This window comes from Urocitellus parryii, chromosome 1 (assembly GCF_045843805.1).
Source record: "Urocitellus parryii isolate mUroPar1 chromosome 1, mUroPar1.hap1, whole genome shotgun sequence".
NCBI lineage: Eukaryota > Metazoa > Chordata > Mammalia > Rodentia > Sciuridae > Urocitellus > Urocitellus parryii.
The window spans coordinates 269,164,314-269,183,052 of NC_135531.1; the positions used below are offsets into that span (position 1 = coordinate 269,164,314).

General features: G+C 35.6%; 1 protein-coding gene across 1 annotated transcript in view; it reads right to left on the bottom strand.

The window, feature by feature from the left end:
- The window catches only part of Farsb (phenylalanyl-tRNA synthetase subunit beta), a 78,222-nt gene that overhangs the window by 20,690 nt on the left and 38,793 nt on the right, over positions 1 to 18,739 (bottom strand). Inside the window, exons 14-16 of the mRNA XM_026390400.2 lie at positions 15,866 to 15,958; positions 10,543 to 10,660; positions 66 to 221 (exon numbers count right to left, since the gene is read on the bottom strand). Of these exons, the coding sequence (XP_026246185.2) occupies positions 66 to 221; positions 10,543 to 10,660; positions 15,866 to 15,958 (367 nt within the window). The remainder of the gene's footprint in view (positions 1 to 65; positions 222 to 10,542; positions 10,661 to 15,865; positions 15,959 to 18,739) is intronic.

The window sequence follows — 18,739 nt, forward strand, 5'->3', positions numbered from 1 at the left end:
AATAGGACTTATTTAGCTTCTTTAATACATTATCACTAACTCTGGATTCAGCAAGCCCACCTTACCTTCTGACGCTTTTATCATGTAGCCTCCCTTATCTTTGGTAGGAGGTACATCGAGCAGCTGCATAATTCTGTCCAGTAGCCCATGGATTATCTCAAACCCAGGATTCTTGTTGTAATAAACAGCACAGAGATGCCTGTAGTTTTTTGCCCCTACATCTGGAAAAAAAACCAAAAGAACTGGTCACAAGGACACATTAACCATTACTAAAGAAACTGACTCAATACACACACACACACACACACACACACACACACACAAAAGAAAACCTATTATGTGACATAAAAAGAAGCATCGGACCTCAGGAATGCAAGTCCTTTTCAATCACTGAATTTCCAAAGGTATTTAATGGGGAGGAGGGGAGAAGAACCCTCAATGTGAGTCCAGTAAGGTTTTATTACAATATAAAGCACAAAATTTCTTTGCACAACACTTTAGCAGAGCCTTAAAACTCATACTCTTTATTCATTTATTCATGATACTACCTACAGGAAATAATCTTAAATACAAACAAAATAAAGGCTTCATGTAGAAAGACATTTACTGGATCATTATTTTCAATAGTGAAAATCAGAAACAACCTAAATAGGGAAATAACTATATAAAATACAGTATGGTTACTCATCAGAATACTATGGTGGCCAGCAGGGCGCAGTGGCGCATGCCTGTAATCCCAGCGGCTCGGGAGGTTAAACCAGGAGGATTACAGATGCTGAGACAGGAGGATTGCAAGTTCAGAGCCAGCCTCAGTAAGAGCAAGGCCCGAAGCGACTCAGTGAGACCCCGTCTCTAAATAAAACACAAAGAGAATGCGGCCTCATTTTAGCATATACTAAGCAAAAGCTCTTCAACAGTATTATCACAATAGGTAAGAGCTACTAGTCAGAATTGACATAAAGTATATAAGACTTTCATCTGAATATCCAAAAGGACCTAGGTACTTTAAGATACTGTACTCTACTATTAAAGTAGTATAAAAGTGAGCACACAGGGGCTGGGGATGTGGCTCAAGCGGTAGCGCGCTCGCCTGGTATGCGTGCGACCTGGGTTCAATCCTCAGCACCACATACCAACAAAGATGTTGTGTCCGCAGAGAACTAAAAAATAAATATTAAAAATTCTCTCTCTCTCCTCTCTCACTCTCTCTTAAAAAAACAATTTTAAAAAAAAGTGAGCACACAAATGGGGTAAAAGGAAAACTAATATTAACTGATAATCTACCACGTGTCAGGTATTTAGTACTTAATTTTATCTATAATTTTACTGAAGTCACAAGGCAACTATACAAGGTAGGTATTATTATCCTTATGAAACAGGAGAAACAATAACTTGGAATGACTTAAGAACTTGCCCCAAATCAAACTAACTGGCTATAACTATGATTAATTACATAGTTAATAAATTACAAAATCAGGATATGATCAGGATTGTCTAACAATAAAACCCATGTTCCTTCCAGTACTACATAGTACACAGATAAAGAATTTAAATTTAGATGGAGACAATATGGGTAAAGAGCCAAGTTATGTATAGCTATAAATATATCTACTTAATATAATTAAAGGTGTGCATTCTTTTTTGCAGTCCTAGGTATTGATTGACCCTAGGGGCACTATACCACTGAGCTACATCCCCACCCTACCCCCGTCTCTACCCCGATTTTAAAATATTGAGTCAGTCTGCTAAATTGCCCAGGCTGGCCTTTGAATTTGTGATCCTCTTGCCTCAACCTACCAAATTGCTGGGATTACAGGCATGTGCCACTGCACTGGGCAAAGATGTGAATTCTTGAAATGTTTTTTGATACACATGCTTATTTTCATGATTTTTAAGAATTCTATGTAAGCAAATGGAATACATTATTTTTAAAAATCAAGTGAAGTCACCAACGGTATTGTAACTTATGGAAAGCATATTCTGAATTAAGGTTCTGACTAAACAGACATGGAGAAATAACTGCTCTTGCCATGTAACATCTTAGAGCATATTATGTTCAACATACTCAACTATTGATATCCCTAGATGGTAGAGGTCAGCGGCAGCATAGGGCTTGAATGTACTAATCCCTCAATAATTATTTTCTGATAAATGACTAAAGCCTGGAAAAGGAATTAAGCACACCCAAACAACTAACAAGGCCAGGAACGGTAGGCCATGTTCTAAGGCAACACAGAAGCCAACTGCTGAGGTAAGAAAGTGTGCACCATACTATCACTCTCCATCCTTTCTATTTTCAAGGATAAAGTAATCTGGTATCTAAAAGTTATAATCAAAGGTGTGAGAAAGAATAAAGATCAATATTAAAATCAGGCAGGAACAAAACCCCACAAAACCAACTATGTGCATAAACTTAAATGAGGGGCCTAATTCTACGGTAGGAACACAAACATACACAAACTCTTTCTCCTCCTAAAGGGAAAAAAATGAAATGAAACAGAACTAAATTATCCCTTTCATACTACTGACTTGCTTCTGGGTATTTCTACCATGTGGTACCCATTTGTTGGTGTCACATGCTTCCACTTTAATAACACACAGGCATGTATTCAAACTACTTTGTAGTTTCATTTTTATTGTGAGAGAATGGCCCAATAGTAATGCCACCATTCAGAGAGCTTAGCAACATAAACTGGAAGCCTTATTTTGGTAACCTTTGCCTTGGAATAGTTCTTTCTTCATCGCAAAATTATATAAAACTCACCTTTCTGGTAAGAGTAGCACATCTGAGTCAAAAACTTAGAATTTTAAAAAAGCTGATTGATTATAGTGATCAGAATGAAATTACAATAAACATATAGAACTTTAAAAAATTAAATTCTACTTTGTTTAAGCAAGGTTTGAGAACATTTATAACATACACACAGACAATTAACTACATATCTTTAGATTTAATTTTGTAATATTTTTAAGAAAGGCCACTGACTTTTGGGCTATGTACTAAATTCACCATAATAATTAGATTAACCTCATTATTTTGGTATCCCCTCCCAACCCCACCACCGATTAACTACTTTTTCACATTTCCCAAGGGCTACCAATCCTTCTAGACTGGTTTCCTCACATCTTGCTATCATAGTCTCTCTTCTTTAGCTGAAATGAATTAAAAGAGAAAATAACCACATTTTCAATTCCATCCATTCCTCCTTGGAGAAACAGCTAGGTACAGTAAAACTTCCATTTCCTAATATTTTGCACTGAAAGACCATATTATATCTCAGGAAGTTCACTGACTGCACACTACGAAATAAGAACTATTTAAATTTCATGCCAAAGCTAGGATTTGTTGGAAATGCCTCAGTTCTTTATAACTCAGTTAACAGACCTCTTGTGTCATGCCATCAAACAATTCTGCTTTTTAAACGGGCCTGCCAAGTATGTCAGCCTAAATTATCCATGTATTTCACAGACTTCAAAGTACAGCCTGGAGAGGGCTGATCTAAACCACCAAAAGGAGGGGCAGCTAGCTACAGTTCTGTAAGCTGAAAGAATATGCCAAATGATTTTCTTTGAAAAAAAGAAAGGTACTTGATATCCCTACTATATAACAATTGCATATAATTCAAAATTTTAGAATAGGCTACCACCTGGTATAGATCCTCTTTCACCAAAGTACCAATGATTTTAAGTAAATTATTGGTATTTAGTTATCTTTAGCACAAATGGCACAGACTGGAAATGGGCAGAATCTTCAAGAGACTCTTTCCATATCTATTCTCACCTTCACCTAGAAGCCCTAAAGGTGCTAGAAGACCTTTAAAAGGCTTCAGGGACAATCAGGGGCTGATGTAGCATCTGAAATTAATAGTCTGGCCAAGCTCAGAAAATACAACACACCACCTTATTTTAAAATCTATTCAATACTGGCACCCACAAGACTTATAATTTATATTGCAAATTTTACTTCTTTCCTAAAGCATTCCAATGAAACCTAAATGATTCATAAAAGCTACAAGCACCCTGTGGTCACATCTAACAGAGAGAAAAAGGAAACTTGATATATTCTTGGTAGGAACAGATACATAAATAACAACTTTAAGTTCTTCTTTGGAAGAGATTCTGACAAGTTATTAAACACTTAAGTGTATATACCAATGAAGTGATCAATTCTATTTCTAAAATTATGTCTTTAATAGGGGAACAAAGACGTTTACTTCAACAGACATTATTTTACTAAAATTCTGGCAATTATATATTCATCATAACAATTTGCATAAATAAATTATATGCTTCCATATGAAATATTATATAGCCTTTAAAATGAAATGAGGTGGGTAAAATGTGTTCAGAGAGAAAACCAATGTACAGAACGGTACAGGTGAAATAAAATCCCATTTGTATAACACTAAAATGTATTTATGTATATCTACAGGTACATAAAGAATGTCAAACACAAGGCTGCACACACACAAAGTCTAAAAACCAATTCCAAGTATAGGATTGGGGAAGAGTTGGGCACTTTACTTTTTAAGTAGAAAAAGAACAAAATTAGTCTGAATTAAAAATATACATTCATGAGAGCTTTTAAGGACATTACAAATAAATTTTCAATTTTTAAAACACAAGAAATCTCAGAAATAATTTGCCTTAAAGTGCTTCTATATTGTACTATATTATAGTATAAAAATACAGACTTTTCTTTTTTAACTAATGCTGAAAAGCCAAGAAACAAATGTGAGGAAAAAATCTATGACCTTTTCAATGCATGAGGGAAAAAGTTATGTCCTTGTGGGTTGGCTTTTATTTAGTTAGCATAAACCTGGAATGGATTTTTATCTATTAAAAAAATACAATATTCAATGCATGACAGAGTACATTATACTCACGTTAGCAGATCTTAACTATGTGGAACCAAACATACTAAAATAACTTTCTATATTAAAAATGATATATTTACACAGTTAAAATGCCATCACATATGTGAATGATGCTACTTCAAAAATTGTTAATGTCAATGCTCCTTACACCCATATTTTTTGAATTATTAATTGGAAATTCTACATGCCAAAAATATGAAATAGTGAAATTAAATTAATCCAGACTGATGACATAAGCCCTTTTCAGAAAACCACATTCCACATGTGGATGCTAGATAATCCTCCATTATTTGAGGGTTCCAGAATTAATGGACAATTTCTCAGAGAGGTAGTTCACAAGCCCATAGTGAAATGCTTTTGTTGAGCTCTTTATCAAGCTTACAGTTATACCAAAGGAAAAAAGAAAAAAAACTATATAGATCTGGTTCATCTATCTACCTACCTACCTACCTATCTCTTCTTATTTTTGTGATGCTGGGTATTGAACCCACGGCCTTACATGTGCCCCTATATTTTAATAGCTTAGAATACAAGACAAATACCAACTACATATGTGGTACAAACTGATAGCAAATGAAAAGATCAAACTCAATCATAAATGCCAAGAGAGTTTATTATGTTCTACAACAGACATGGTGGTCAAAGGAGGAGAAAGAAACAGAACCTTAAATATATATTGCAATTAAAAGTTTTTTAAAAATTCTGAATTTTCATCTTCATACAAGTAGGGTATGGAGAAGTAGATCAACCTCTCATTTAGAAAGACTTCAGAAAGAAATGTGTGATTTTAGAAACTAGACAGTGATGGGTGGGAAAGCACAGTTTAAACCAGGACTGCTAAAATGCTCTGGAGAATATAGAAGTGTTCTGAGCAAGAAGTGAAGGCACAGAGTAATCCTGCTTCATAACTACAGCCCAGTCAGTGGTCAAAGGCCTTTCAATCTATTCCATTTACTATAACATCTACTAAAATCCAAAGAATTTTAAATGCAGTTGAAACCAAAATGCATGGCAATTTGATGATGAAGGTTCTCTATAGGGACATACCACAGGAAAAAAAAAGGGCTGGGGACGTGACTCAGTGGTTAAACGCCCTGGGTTCAATCCCCAGGACAAAGAAAAAGACAACTGGATATTTGTATCCTGCTTATCTAAATTACCCTCCTCTACACTTTACAAAGCCAAAATAATTCATCTTAGGTTCTTTCTCCTTTTCAACTAAAACTCCCTCAACCCAGTGATATGTCTTCTCTTGCCATTTCAGTGAGATTGTAGGCATACTGGCAGCTTCAGTGATCACTGAGGAATAAATTGTGATTACAGAATTCAGTCTATGTTAAAGCCAGAATATTGGATTGTACAAAATATATTTGCTTTGCTGCTTGTCTGAGCAGAAAGATCAGCAATTCACATTTAGGTTCTTTGCCCTCCTACAGTTGATTCTTATTATTCAGTGCAGAGTTTAGTTATTCTTGACACTGAACAAAAAGAGCAAAAGTATCATCTACTGAAACCAACCATTAACTCACACAGCAGCCTGATATGGCAGCTTCAATGCTCCTCTGCTGAATTCCCTGTTATAAAGCTGAAAAATTTACCCCAGGCAGAATCAACATTCAACTTCTCGTTCCAAAAACACATACCACTTTGCCCAACCACGGGGATAAATCAGCTTACTCCCTTGAGTCATAACTATTTTTTAAAAATGTTGCAGCAACTTCAGATCTTGAGACTTAATAAATGCAGTAACTGGCGCACCCTCAAAGAACCTGAACCTATCTGGTTTAGAGAAGATTTACTGAGTGTAAAGTATGCCTGAATCAGCCTCTAAATTGGCAGACTAACAGTCTCACTCAACATGGATGGTCAGTCAAGAGAGTACACACTAGAATAAGAAATGTCCAGTTATGTCAAACATGAAAATTAGGAGCTAGTAGAGTAGCCATTCCTACAGAAATGCAGGTCAGATAGAATGGTGTGAGTCATGTTGAAATCCAGTAGATTCCATTTTCATTCTATTTTGGAAGATATGCTTGCAGACCTGAAATTGATATGAGGCTAGGGGTGTTGGTTTTTCTTAACATTTTGAAAAAAGTCAATAACCATTATCACTCCCTTCTCTGCATTCCCAGGGCACTTTGGACATTCTCTCTGATTATGATCTCAAAGAATCTACTCACAAATCTGTGTCTTTCAAGACTGGAAACTTTCTCTTATCCTCTAAAGCAACCCCTAAAAATGAAAAAGAACTCAAAAATACTTTCTACTAATGTGCTGGATGAGAGTAGCTCATAATTGCCAAACATCTCCAACCTCTTTGAACCTGTTGTTTAGGGAACTACTTCCATCATTAAGATTTTGGGGACATTTTTGTGTTAATTGGAAAACTCCTCTTTTAACTTCTGATTAATTAGAACCTTTTCTTCAAAAAATTTAATTATTTAGGATGAGATGGCTAAGGTAAACCCAACAGATAAGAGGTTACTGATTTGATAGGCAGTAAAAAACGTGTGTGTCAATTCATTGAAAAATAGGAGGTAACAAATTCCTTCAAAAATAACATTCCTGTTTTCTTAAGTAAATTCCTACATTAGTATGTCTTTGTTTCTCATCCTACAAAGAAAAGAACATGACAGAAGAAAAACCAATTAAGTCTAAGGTTAAGATAAAAACCTGCCCCAATGCCTCAGCTAGGCAACGTTAATCTTTTGGAGATAGCTGAGGCTTTTTTACCCATTCTAAAAAATTCCCAAAGATCAGGAAGCTAGTTAATTTGCCATCAGGACTATTAAAACCCTAATTAGAGCAACACTGAATATTGCATTCTTTGTAGCTGGAACTTTCCAAATGTTAATTTCACTTAATCCTTTTAAACAAAGTAAGTGTTATCATTATCCCCATTGTACAGGTGAAGAAACTGAGCCACAGGAGACTAAATAAACTGCCTAAAGAGAAGCGGCTGGTAAATGAGAACCATGACTGAAATGCCAAGCACTGTGGCTATAGTGTCTGCAGAACCGTGATGCCGTGTTGCCTCTCCTACAGAGTCCTCTATGTACACCATATGACAGGCAGGAACCCACATGTACATATTTAGAATATTCCATCAGAAAGGCTTCTTTTGTTATGAAATAAAATCCAGGCCCACCTAAACACAAAACATACTCCAAATACATTAAACCAATGTTTTCAAGATGGAAGATATACTGAGTGCATTTACCTCCCTTCATTTTTCAAATCCTATCGATAAGATAGAAAATATTAAAGAAAATGAATAAACCAGTGTGAGACAATGGGCAAAACTAGAATCAGAAATTAAATCAATGTATAAAATAGAACAGAATAATTTCAACTAAAAAAAGGTACAAACAAGACAAGAACTATTCTCCATGGTGGAACAGATTACAACAAAAGTGAAAATCTTTCAAATAAAAATAATAAGAACTGGGTTTGGGGGGTAATCACTAGGTGAATTGTTTAAAAAAAAAAAAAATGAGAGACAGCTCTAGCACTTGTGACCAATCTCTTTTCAGGGGAGTTTCTCAAAACTTGGGCACTGAAGCCAGAATGAGAAGCAGAGAGGTCTATGCCTGTGTATTTCCAACACAGAGATTAAAAGAAAAACAACTAATCTTTGTTTCTACACAGAATGGTAACACAGTGAAGCTTACACCCAAACCTTCTTCAAAGCAACTGTGGGACCCCAGCTTGCTCCTTGCCCTCATCTTCACTCTGAGCTACCTAGTTGTGAACATGCCCAGCTCTGCAGAGCCCTTAGGGAGCCTGGCAATTAGAGAAGGACCATTGCTGAAAGAGTATTACAAAGCTTATGAGGAAATCTTGTATAATTAACCTAATTTTAAATTTATAAACAAAAAGATCATCAAAGAACAAGACAACATAAAACTCAAAGAACTAAGTTGGAAAAAAAAAAAGTCAAAGTAAACAGATAAATGTGACATTGCAATTTTATTAACAAATTTCCAGCTATCTGTACTAATGGAGAATTTAAGTCACAAGAATCCTCAAAACTTTCTTCAGCTGGCACTAAAAATGTTTTCCAAATCTATTTATTACCCAAAGAAAATTTTACATAAACTGATATTAAAACGAACATTTATTCTCTAAGGATATGTCCACTAAGACCTAAATTCTGGCCCCATCTCGAAGTCCAATATTTTATAAAGCCCTGGGCAAATTACCAGTTTTGTTGTCTGAATTTTCCAATTTGTTAAATGGAACAATGTTGGAAAACAGACAGAACTGAATCTTGGATGGATGAAAAAAGTTTTTTAGGGAGAGTCTCCATGTGAAAATCAAGGAGTTCATACCTCCAGAACATCAGTTTCCAAGATGAACTTGATAGTTAAGAATGATGCCTACTAGAATCTTAAAAAAAAAAAAAAAAAGAGAAAAAGATCTTTGCTTCTGTTAACTAATTCAAAAGAAAACACTCCGAATCTTGCAGAGTTTGGAGTAAGAACCACTGAAAAAATGCTGTTAGCATTTGATGTATAAAATTCAGGGAACCCAGGAATCTGCCAGCAATGCAGTCATTTGAGACACTACTCACCAAGGGACCACTGCACAGTGCTCCAGTCAGACTTGCATCAGAGACTGGAGACATGGATTTTGAGACAGACTTCTTTGACAATCAAGTTTAGATACTTAGTAAATTTATGACATGTGTATTAAATAACCACTGTTACTCCAAGTGATGGATCAAGAAACTTGCTATACTCAAAAAGGACAAATATGATAAACATGCTAAAAAAATCACTGGTACAACTAAGCAATTACTGCTAAACTAAAATGACAAGATATCAAGTACATTAAAATGATATGTATGTAAATTATATATAATAAAAATATTTCAGTGTTTTTCTTTTCCATTTTTTATATTTATTTATTGCAGTGCAAGGGATCAAACCCAGGGGGCGTCACACATGTAAGAATGTGCTTAGCACCTCTACCACTGAGCCTTCATGGTGTTAGTTGAGGTTTTAATAGGGCTCTTCATAGACATTATTAAAATGTGTTTTCCATTCAAACAAATAAGAGACATAGTAATTAAATATTTGGTCACTGATAAGATTCTGATTCAAAAATAAATCTATGGAACAATTGGGAAAATTTAAACACTAGGAAATTTGACCGTAAAGTGTGATAGTATTGTTGGGTTATTAAAAAACAAACAAAAGTGATGGTCCTTATCTTTCAGAAATATGAATTAAAGTATTTGCTGATGAAATGATTCACATTAAAATAATGTGGAAGCCAGGTGCAGTGGCACACCCCTGTTATTAACTTGGGAGGTTAGGCGAGAGGACCACAAATTTAAGGCCAGTCTCAGCAACTTAGCCAAGATCCTGTGACACACACACACAAAAGGTGAGGGATAGCTGGGGCTATAGCTCAGTGGTAGAGTGTTTGCCTAGAAGCACAAAGCTCTGGGTTTATCCTCAGCATTGCAACTAAAAATATATATATACATATATATGGTGATTGGCAAGGATATGGATGAAAGATGTGTTGTTAGCTGTTACAAGATATATGATAGATTCACAGGATAATTATACCATATTCTCTACTTTTACATAGAACTGAAATTTTCATAATAAAAAAATGCTTTAAAAGTAACAAGTCAAAAGTGATTCATTCCTACCTTTGTTAGAATCTTTTACTACAATGTCAGAGATTTCAAACAGTTTCAGAGGAAGAGGCATCTTCCGATTTGCTGCTATGGTCTTTAAGAGGCCAGGAAGAAGGGTAGTGCGTGCCACCTACAGGAAAAGATGCGAAATTGCACTAAACAAATAGAACCCAAACAGGCAGACCTGTTAAAGACAAAGCACTGAATCCATGGCTTCTGAAGACCATACTTCTGAAAAATGCAATGCCTAAAATTTTAAGTTAATTTTAAATTCCAGGTCACTAAAAGAACTGAAAATATTCTCAATTCCAAATTTATAAAACAAAAAATAATAAATTGATTAAAAAAATAAGTGACACACAAGACTAACTAAAAATATGACTGCTCTCACCTAAGGATTAGTTATTTTATTCCATTATCATTTTTAAAATGAAAGCTGGCTTTCAAGATTTCAAATATGTAAATTTTCATATCCTGCCCCATTTCAGAAGTAAATGAAGTAGATGACAAGAAATATCAATAATTAAGTGAATTAAACATGAATTAATCAAAGTTTTAAAAACCAGGACCAGGGAAAACGTACATGCAATTAAAATACCAGGACAAGAAGGAAAATATAATATAAATATGTAGTCATTAAAAAATTATATAGCTGCCAATGGGCAGGCTGTGATGTAGTTCTTGGTTTTTATTCACTAAAGCAAATAAGAAAATATTTATAGTCATTTTATTCTTACCAGTCAAAGAAATGCATATCCCAGTTCTTAAAAAAAAAAAAAAAGCAAAACTTCACTCCTTTTGTCTGAGATAAATTTCTCACTTTATTTCAACATATGTTAATAGATGGGTTTTATGAGCAGTGATATGACATTATTGCTATACTCTACAGCAGCCTCTAAGCAACATTATTTTTTTCTTCCCTTTTTATTATTGTAGTATACTATATGTAACAGTAGGATTTGTTGTTACATATTCCTACTAACACAACTGGTTTTTTGGGGGGTGGGGAGCAGAGTACTGGGCATTGAACCCCAGGGCACTTTACCACCAAACCACATCCCCAACCCTTTGAATTTTTTTATTTTGAGACTGGGTCTCACTAAGCTTCTCAGGGTCTTGCTAAGTTGCTGAGGCTCACCTTGAACTTGCAATGCCTCAGCATTCCTGAATCACTGGGATTATAAGTGAGTACCACTGCACATGGCAAGCACCACTGTTTTGCCCAAAACTATGTCATGAGCTTCTTAGGCTACTTCTGTCCATCTTATGGTCCAATCGTCACAGTCCTTCAATACTTAATTCAATCATATAACTCCCCCCTCAAAAACTATCAACAGCTTTCCATTAAATTTTGAAAAAAAAATATATATGTCCTACATGGGGCCCTATAGGATCTGGCCTTGGCTCCCTCCCTAACCGCAACTGCTTCTGCTCTTCCTAGCTTACAGCACTCCAGCCACACTGGGTACTGCACAGGTCCGTAAGCTGGTCTCCCATTGTGGGGCTTCAGCCCTTGCTCTTTCCTCTGCTTCATGTGGTCTTCCTCCAGATTGACAAATGGCTATCTCACTTCCTTCACACCTCTGCTCAAACGTTCTCTCCTACAGAGGTTTCCTCTGATATTCCAACTAAAACTGTGTAGGCTTGTTAGATTCTACACAAGTAACAGAAATCCCTAAGGGGATTTGCTGGATCCTGTGCTGAAGGAAGAAAAGAACACCTTTCTTATCATTCTACCAGTAAACTGTGATTAGCCTTCAGCTTGGTCTTTTATAAGTACTGTAAACCTTAACAATGAGGAAAAAGTGTCCAAACCATTCACAGAAATGAAACTACAGTATGCCTCTTTATTCTAAGTTTCATTTTCCATAGTTTCAGTTTACTGTGGTCAACTATGGTTTGACAATACTACGCAAGTTTTAAACTGAGTATCATTCTGAGCAGCATAATGAGGGCTCCCAATCAGCTCCCTGTCCAGTGTACCCACTGTAAGAACCCTCTGCCCAACAGGCACTGAGAAGTTAGCTCAGTTATCAGGTTACCTATGGCAGTATGCATGTTAGGTAAACCTTCATTTTATTTAATAGTGGCCCCAAAAGGCAAGAACACTGATGCTGGCAATTCAGATATTGTAAAGAACAGCTGTGAAGTATTTCCTTTAAATGAAAAGATTAAAGTTCTAATTTAAGAAAAAAAAATACAGTATGGTGAGATGCCTACGATCTACAGTAAAATTAGGTATTTTGGGAGAAACAAAATACATTCACACATAACCTTCATTTTCAGTACACTGTTACAATTGCTCCACTTTATTATTAGCTATTGTTAATCTCTTACAGTACCTAATTTGTAAGGAGGGAACTACCATGTGAAGGAAAAAGAAATTTAATTTACTGGAATGTAAACAAACTTTTTTTTTTTCTTTTTGTGGAACGGGGATCAAACCTAGTGCCTTCCACATGCTAGGAAAGCACTATACCACTGAGCTACATCCCTGGCCATTTTTACTTTTCATTTTATTTTGAGACAGGGTTTACGTTGCCTAGGCTGGCCTTGAACCTATGATCTTCCTACCTCAGCCTCCCAAACACCTGGGATTACAGATACTTGCCACCATGCCCAGCTAGACAAGCAACTTTTGAGACAGCTTTTCTTAAATTTTAGTTTACTTCATAGTAGACCTATGTGCTTAGTTAAAAACAGCAATACAAAAAAATTAAGTTGGGGCTGGGGATGTGGCTCAAGCAAGCAGTAGCGCGCTCGCCTGGCATGCATGCGGCCCAGGTTCGATCCTCAGCACCACATACAAAGATGTTGTGTCCACCGAAAACTAAAAAATAAATATTAAAATTCTCTCTCTCTCTCTTTAAAAAAAAAATTAAGCTGAATCGAATCAAGCTTCCAGAGTTAACTACCAGTTTACAGAAAATACAGGAACCACTAGAATATATTCAGCAAAATCCTAAATGTGGGAATTCTACAAGTCAAAGGACCCAGTTTCTTCAACAAACTGAAAGGGCGGGCTTCAGGAAGAAAAAAAAAGTGGATGGGCAACCTGCAGAATAAGACTTGAGAAGCACATCAATCTAACTTGATGCATAAACCTCATTTGAATACCAACTCAAACTCAAAAAAAAAAAAAAAAAAAAAACAAAGATGACTGGGAATACTTCAACAGGAAATGGACATTTCAGGATACAAATTAATTTGGGGGGAAGAGAAATAATATTCTATAATTTTATTTACAATGATTAGAATGAAATTTTACCTAAATAATATTTTTCTTGTCCTTTTTTTTAACAATATCTATTATGAGAAATAAATCCAAGGTTTAGAATAATGCAGGAAAATTCTGTATAAGACCATGAACAATTTTCCATTTAATTTAACTAAAAATAAATGTAAACCTATTAGCCATACTAGAAGTGGTAGAATATATATGCTGGCAAAGCAGAGGTAAAATATAGATATCTGTCAAATCTAAAAGATAATCTCATCTCTAGTCATCTCTAATGTATTCTATGCCAAAATGGTGCCTCTTAAGCTAAACCACAACTATTTGTAGTGAGACAGTACACTGATGATTAGTTTCCCTCCACTTACATAAAATAGATAAGCCAGAATATAAATCCTAAAAACCATAGCAGTTACCACATCTCAAGAAATCTATTATGCCTGACAAATGAAAAGAGTGTGTGTATAGCAGGGGGGGTTCACATTTGAAATAAGCAAATAATAATAAAAATGTACTTAAGATTTACTGAAAAATCATTCTATGCAAATATTAGTCTAATTTGCCACATTAGTATATAGTTGTATACATAAAATGTGGATTTTTTTTTTTTTTTTGTGGTGCTAGGGATTAAACCAAAGGCCTTGTGCATGCAAGGTAGGTACTCTACCAACTGAGCTATATTTTTAGTCCCAAAATGTGGAATTTTTAAACTAACCCAATGCCCTACTTTTACATAAATGTAAACTAAAGCCTGAGCTCAGGTTGTGGCTGTTGTGGCTCAGTGGTAGAGTGGCTTGTCTAGCACATGGGGTACTGGGTTCAATCCTCAGCATCACATAAAAAAATGAAATAAAGGCATTGTGTTCATCTACAACTAAAAGTATTTAAAACAGAAAGAAAAAGAAAATCAAGGTCCAAAGAAACTAACTAAAAATCAAAGAGTTCATATATTATTTATGATAGCATTAACTTTCTTAAAAGCAGATCCTTCTAGTTCTAACATTCCTCTTAATTCTAGAAGCCTGGGTTAAAAAAAATATAAAAGAAAAATGAGGTGAGAGTACCTTGATATGAAAGAGATAGGGACTATTGAAACTTAATAAGCAAAGACATTATAACCTTGAAATTCCCTTTTAATAGTTAATATCCCAAACTATAATATAAATCACTTAACATTCTCTATTAAAGTAGTATTATTCTCATTTAAATATTCTTAAACTCTGTATGAAACTGCCAATAAGGCAACTACAATGAAAAACAAAGCAGCACAGTCAAGAACTGATTTAATAGCTAATTTCAAAGTGAATGACTTATGGAGGTATTAGATAACTGGTGTTGATTCATTTATCACAGATATATGGAAAAGAGATGAAAATCTGACAAGAGTATACAAAATATCAATTATAAAATGGAAATTTCAGTTAAGAGAAACTGAACCAGATCTGTTAAAAAAAAAAAATGCAAAAACTATAATCAAAAGATTAGAAGTGGGCTGGGGATGTGGCTCAAGCGGTAGCGCGCTCGCCTGGCATGCGTGCGACCCGGGTTCGATCCTCAGCACCACATACCAACAAAGATGTTGTGTCTGCCGAGAACTAAAAAATAAATATTAAAAATTCTCATTCTCTCTCTCTCTCTCTCTCTCTCTCTCTCTCTCTCTCTCCCCTCTCTCACTCTCTCTTTAAAAAAAAAAAAAAAAAAAGATTAGAAGTGTTAGGGTTGGGGATGTAGCTCAGTGGTAAAGGACTTGTTTGACTTACATAAGGCCCCAGAACCTTAAAAAAAAAATATATATATATATATATATATATATGGAAATATAAAGAGAGAGAAAGAAAGTTTAAGAAATTTAGGTACTGGTAGCTCTGTGGTAGAGCATCTGTTTAGTATGTGTAAATACCTGGGTTTGATCCCACCACATACACATATGTTAAGAATTTTGATTCGCAACGCATGTAAGAATCAACTATAAACTTATCTAAGAAGAGACTATTAAAAAATTCTGATTTCACCACTGGAGGCATAATAACCAAGGAATTTTTCTAAATAATGTACTAATTCTCAGTTCTTACACAAATTCTTACATACTTAAAATTTTACCTGAAACTCAGCTGTTTTAGGGTTACTTATGTGGACTGCCTTTGTTGCAGAGATATCCAAACCAAGTTTATCAGCAATATCTTCTTGGGAGCACTAAAAAGCACACACACACACACAAAAATACATTAATATGGAAAATGAATAAATGTAACTTAAAAAGGAATGCTATCAACCTGCAATGGTCTCAGCAATTTATATTCTCTATATGTAAGTTTTAGTAATTAATTCATCAATTTCAGGACCAAAGAATATATAATTTAACATTAATAATTCTGTTATGATGAGTTTTAGCCAGGATATGCAGCTAAAGTAAATTTTTCAAGTGGAGATGGTAGTAAAACCTATACCCAGGTCCTTGCTAAGCTAGCCTCCCATTTATCTTTCTAATCTCCTAATTCCCTGGTCCCTACCCTCCTGAACCTTATACTTTTCCCTGCCTTTACTTGAAATGCCTCCCATCCCCACATGCAGCCATTCCCTGAAGCTCTATTTAAATGACCTCTTTTCCACTTCTTCCACAAAAATGTCCCTAATGATTCCAATCAGAAATTCTCTCTGCCTCCTTGGAATTTCCTATGACTTTCTGTTTTGACTAGCAATGAATGTAAATCTTGCTAAATCCACTCTGTGTACAGAATGGTAGAATTCAAGTGGAAAGAATTCAAGTGGCCTGAATTCTGCCCAAAGTTTTTCTATCATTTAATTTCCCTGCACCTGCTTGATAAAGCTCATGGTAGCAAATTGCTAAGTACCCTTGCATAAAAAGAAAAGAAAAGAAAAGGTTTGTCCACCTTAGAAACCAAGACAGCAGGCAAAAGTTATGAAAATAAAACCAACTATTAAGACACATCAAGCCCAATAATAAATGAGATAAGAAGATAATGCATTCTCACTGCCTGGCAGAGAGTAAACGATCGCCCATTGTACTGCTCTACAAAACAGTTTTCAAGGAATAATTGGCATGTATATCCCTCAAAATAAGGGGGGGAGGTAGAAAAACTGACATGGTAAAAAGAATTCATTTAATGCCAAAGCCAGCTCTAGTGATTCCTATCATGCTCTCTTGGGAGAGATCCCAAAGCCATGTCCAAGCCTAGCAAAGAAGAACTCCCTGATCTGCTTAGGCTGCAGAGGTAGAAAATGTTAAGTGGATATTTAGTTTTAAAACTGAGCCAATCTTAAAAGAAAAACATTACTACCAGTATGCAGATATAGCAAAAATCATAATGATGGGATATGAACTGCTTACTATACTTGGGTACTCAAGGAATAGAACAATGGTCATGGGCCAGGTGCAGTGATGCACACTGTAATCCCAGTGGCTCAGGAGGCTGAGGAAGGAAGATCATGTGTTCAAAGCCAACCTCAGCAAAAAGTGAGGCAGTAAGCAACTTGGTGAGACCCTGTCTCTAAATAAAATACAAAATAGGGCTGGGAATGTGGCTCAGTGGTCAAATGTTCAAGTTCGATCCCTGGTAACCCCCTCCCTCGCAAAAAAAAAGAATGACTGTCACTCTTGTATTAAACCGTATGTAACAATACAGGCCATCTTAACTCAGTGATGTTTAGGTTTCCTTATAAAATGTGTAACTTTTCAAACACTGAACTCCAATGGTGAAAATCCTACAGGAAAACTGTTATTTGAAATCTGAAACACTCTAGCACCTCTCTTTTCCTCCCGTGACAAACAACAAATGTATTAAAAAGTGACTCTGGACAACCAAACAGGCTAATATGACAAGTGTCTCTAGTATGACAATTCAGTCACTAGCTTTGGATGAAAAAACAGGCCTGGGCTGGAATCTGGTCCACAGTCAACTGACAACAGGGAGTGGGATGAGTGACTCTCAAATTAAGCACTGTGGAAGACAGAAAGGCCTACTACACAAGGCTGAGAGAGAAGAAACGGAATTTTGTACATAAAGCCTTAGCACAGGGTAAACATTCCCTGCAGTTACTCGTGGAACTCAGCTTATGTGTTCTTCCAAAGATACTCTAAGCTACATAGTTACATCAGAATGCACCACTAACATAGAAGGGCAGGGAAAACTAATGCCAGAATTTTAACAGCAATTAGATCTGGGAAGGAAAACAGGATTAAAAATAGGGAGGGGAACTGTCATGGTTTACTCAATGGGATCTGTGAAGTCCAAATCCATCAATAAGAGAATTTGTTGATTCCTATGCCACTTGCATATTAAAAAAATGGGGAGAAGGGAAGAATAAAAGTTCACTGAATTAGACAAAGGGGAATGAAAGGAAGGGAGGAGGATGGGAACAGGAAAGACAGGAGAATGAATCAGACATAACTTTCCTATGTTCATATATGAGCACATGACCAATGTAACTCCACATCATGTACAACCACAAGAATGGGAAGTTATACTCCATGTATATATATCAAAATATATTCTACTTTCATGTATAACTAAAAAGAACAAATTAAAATTTTTTTTAAAATATGGGGCTGGGGTTGTGGCTCAGCAGTAGAGCGCTTGCCTCGAACACACGAGGCCCTGGGTTTGATCCTTAGCACCACATAAAACTAAATAAGTGAAATAAAGGTATTGTGTCCAACTATAACTAAAAAATAAATATTTAAAAAACTTTTAAAAAAATAAAAAGTACACTTCTCAGTGTTATATTTCCCTTTACATAAAATTGTAGATGCTCATGACTAGAACATGTGTGTGCCTGATTTGAATGGCTTGGTGCCTGCTATAAAAAGTAGTGTACACAGAAGGAGACAGTGGTAATGGCTCTAGGAATCCAAAGGCCAGGACTGTAGTCACGGTGGTGCTGTTGTGGAAAATGTGTTAGGTACTTAGGTCCTCTTTCAGTTTCAGGCTTCCTTGCTGGCATAATGCCTAGCAC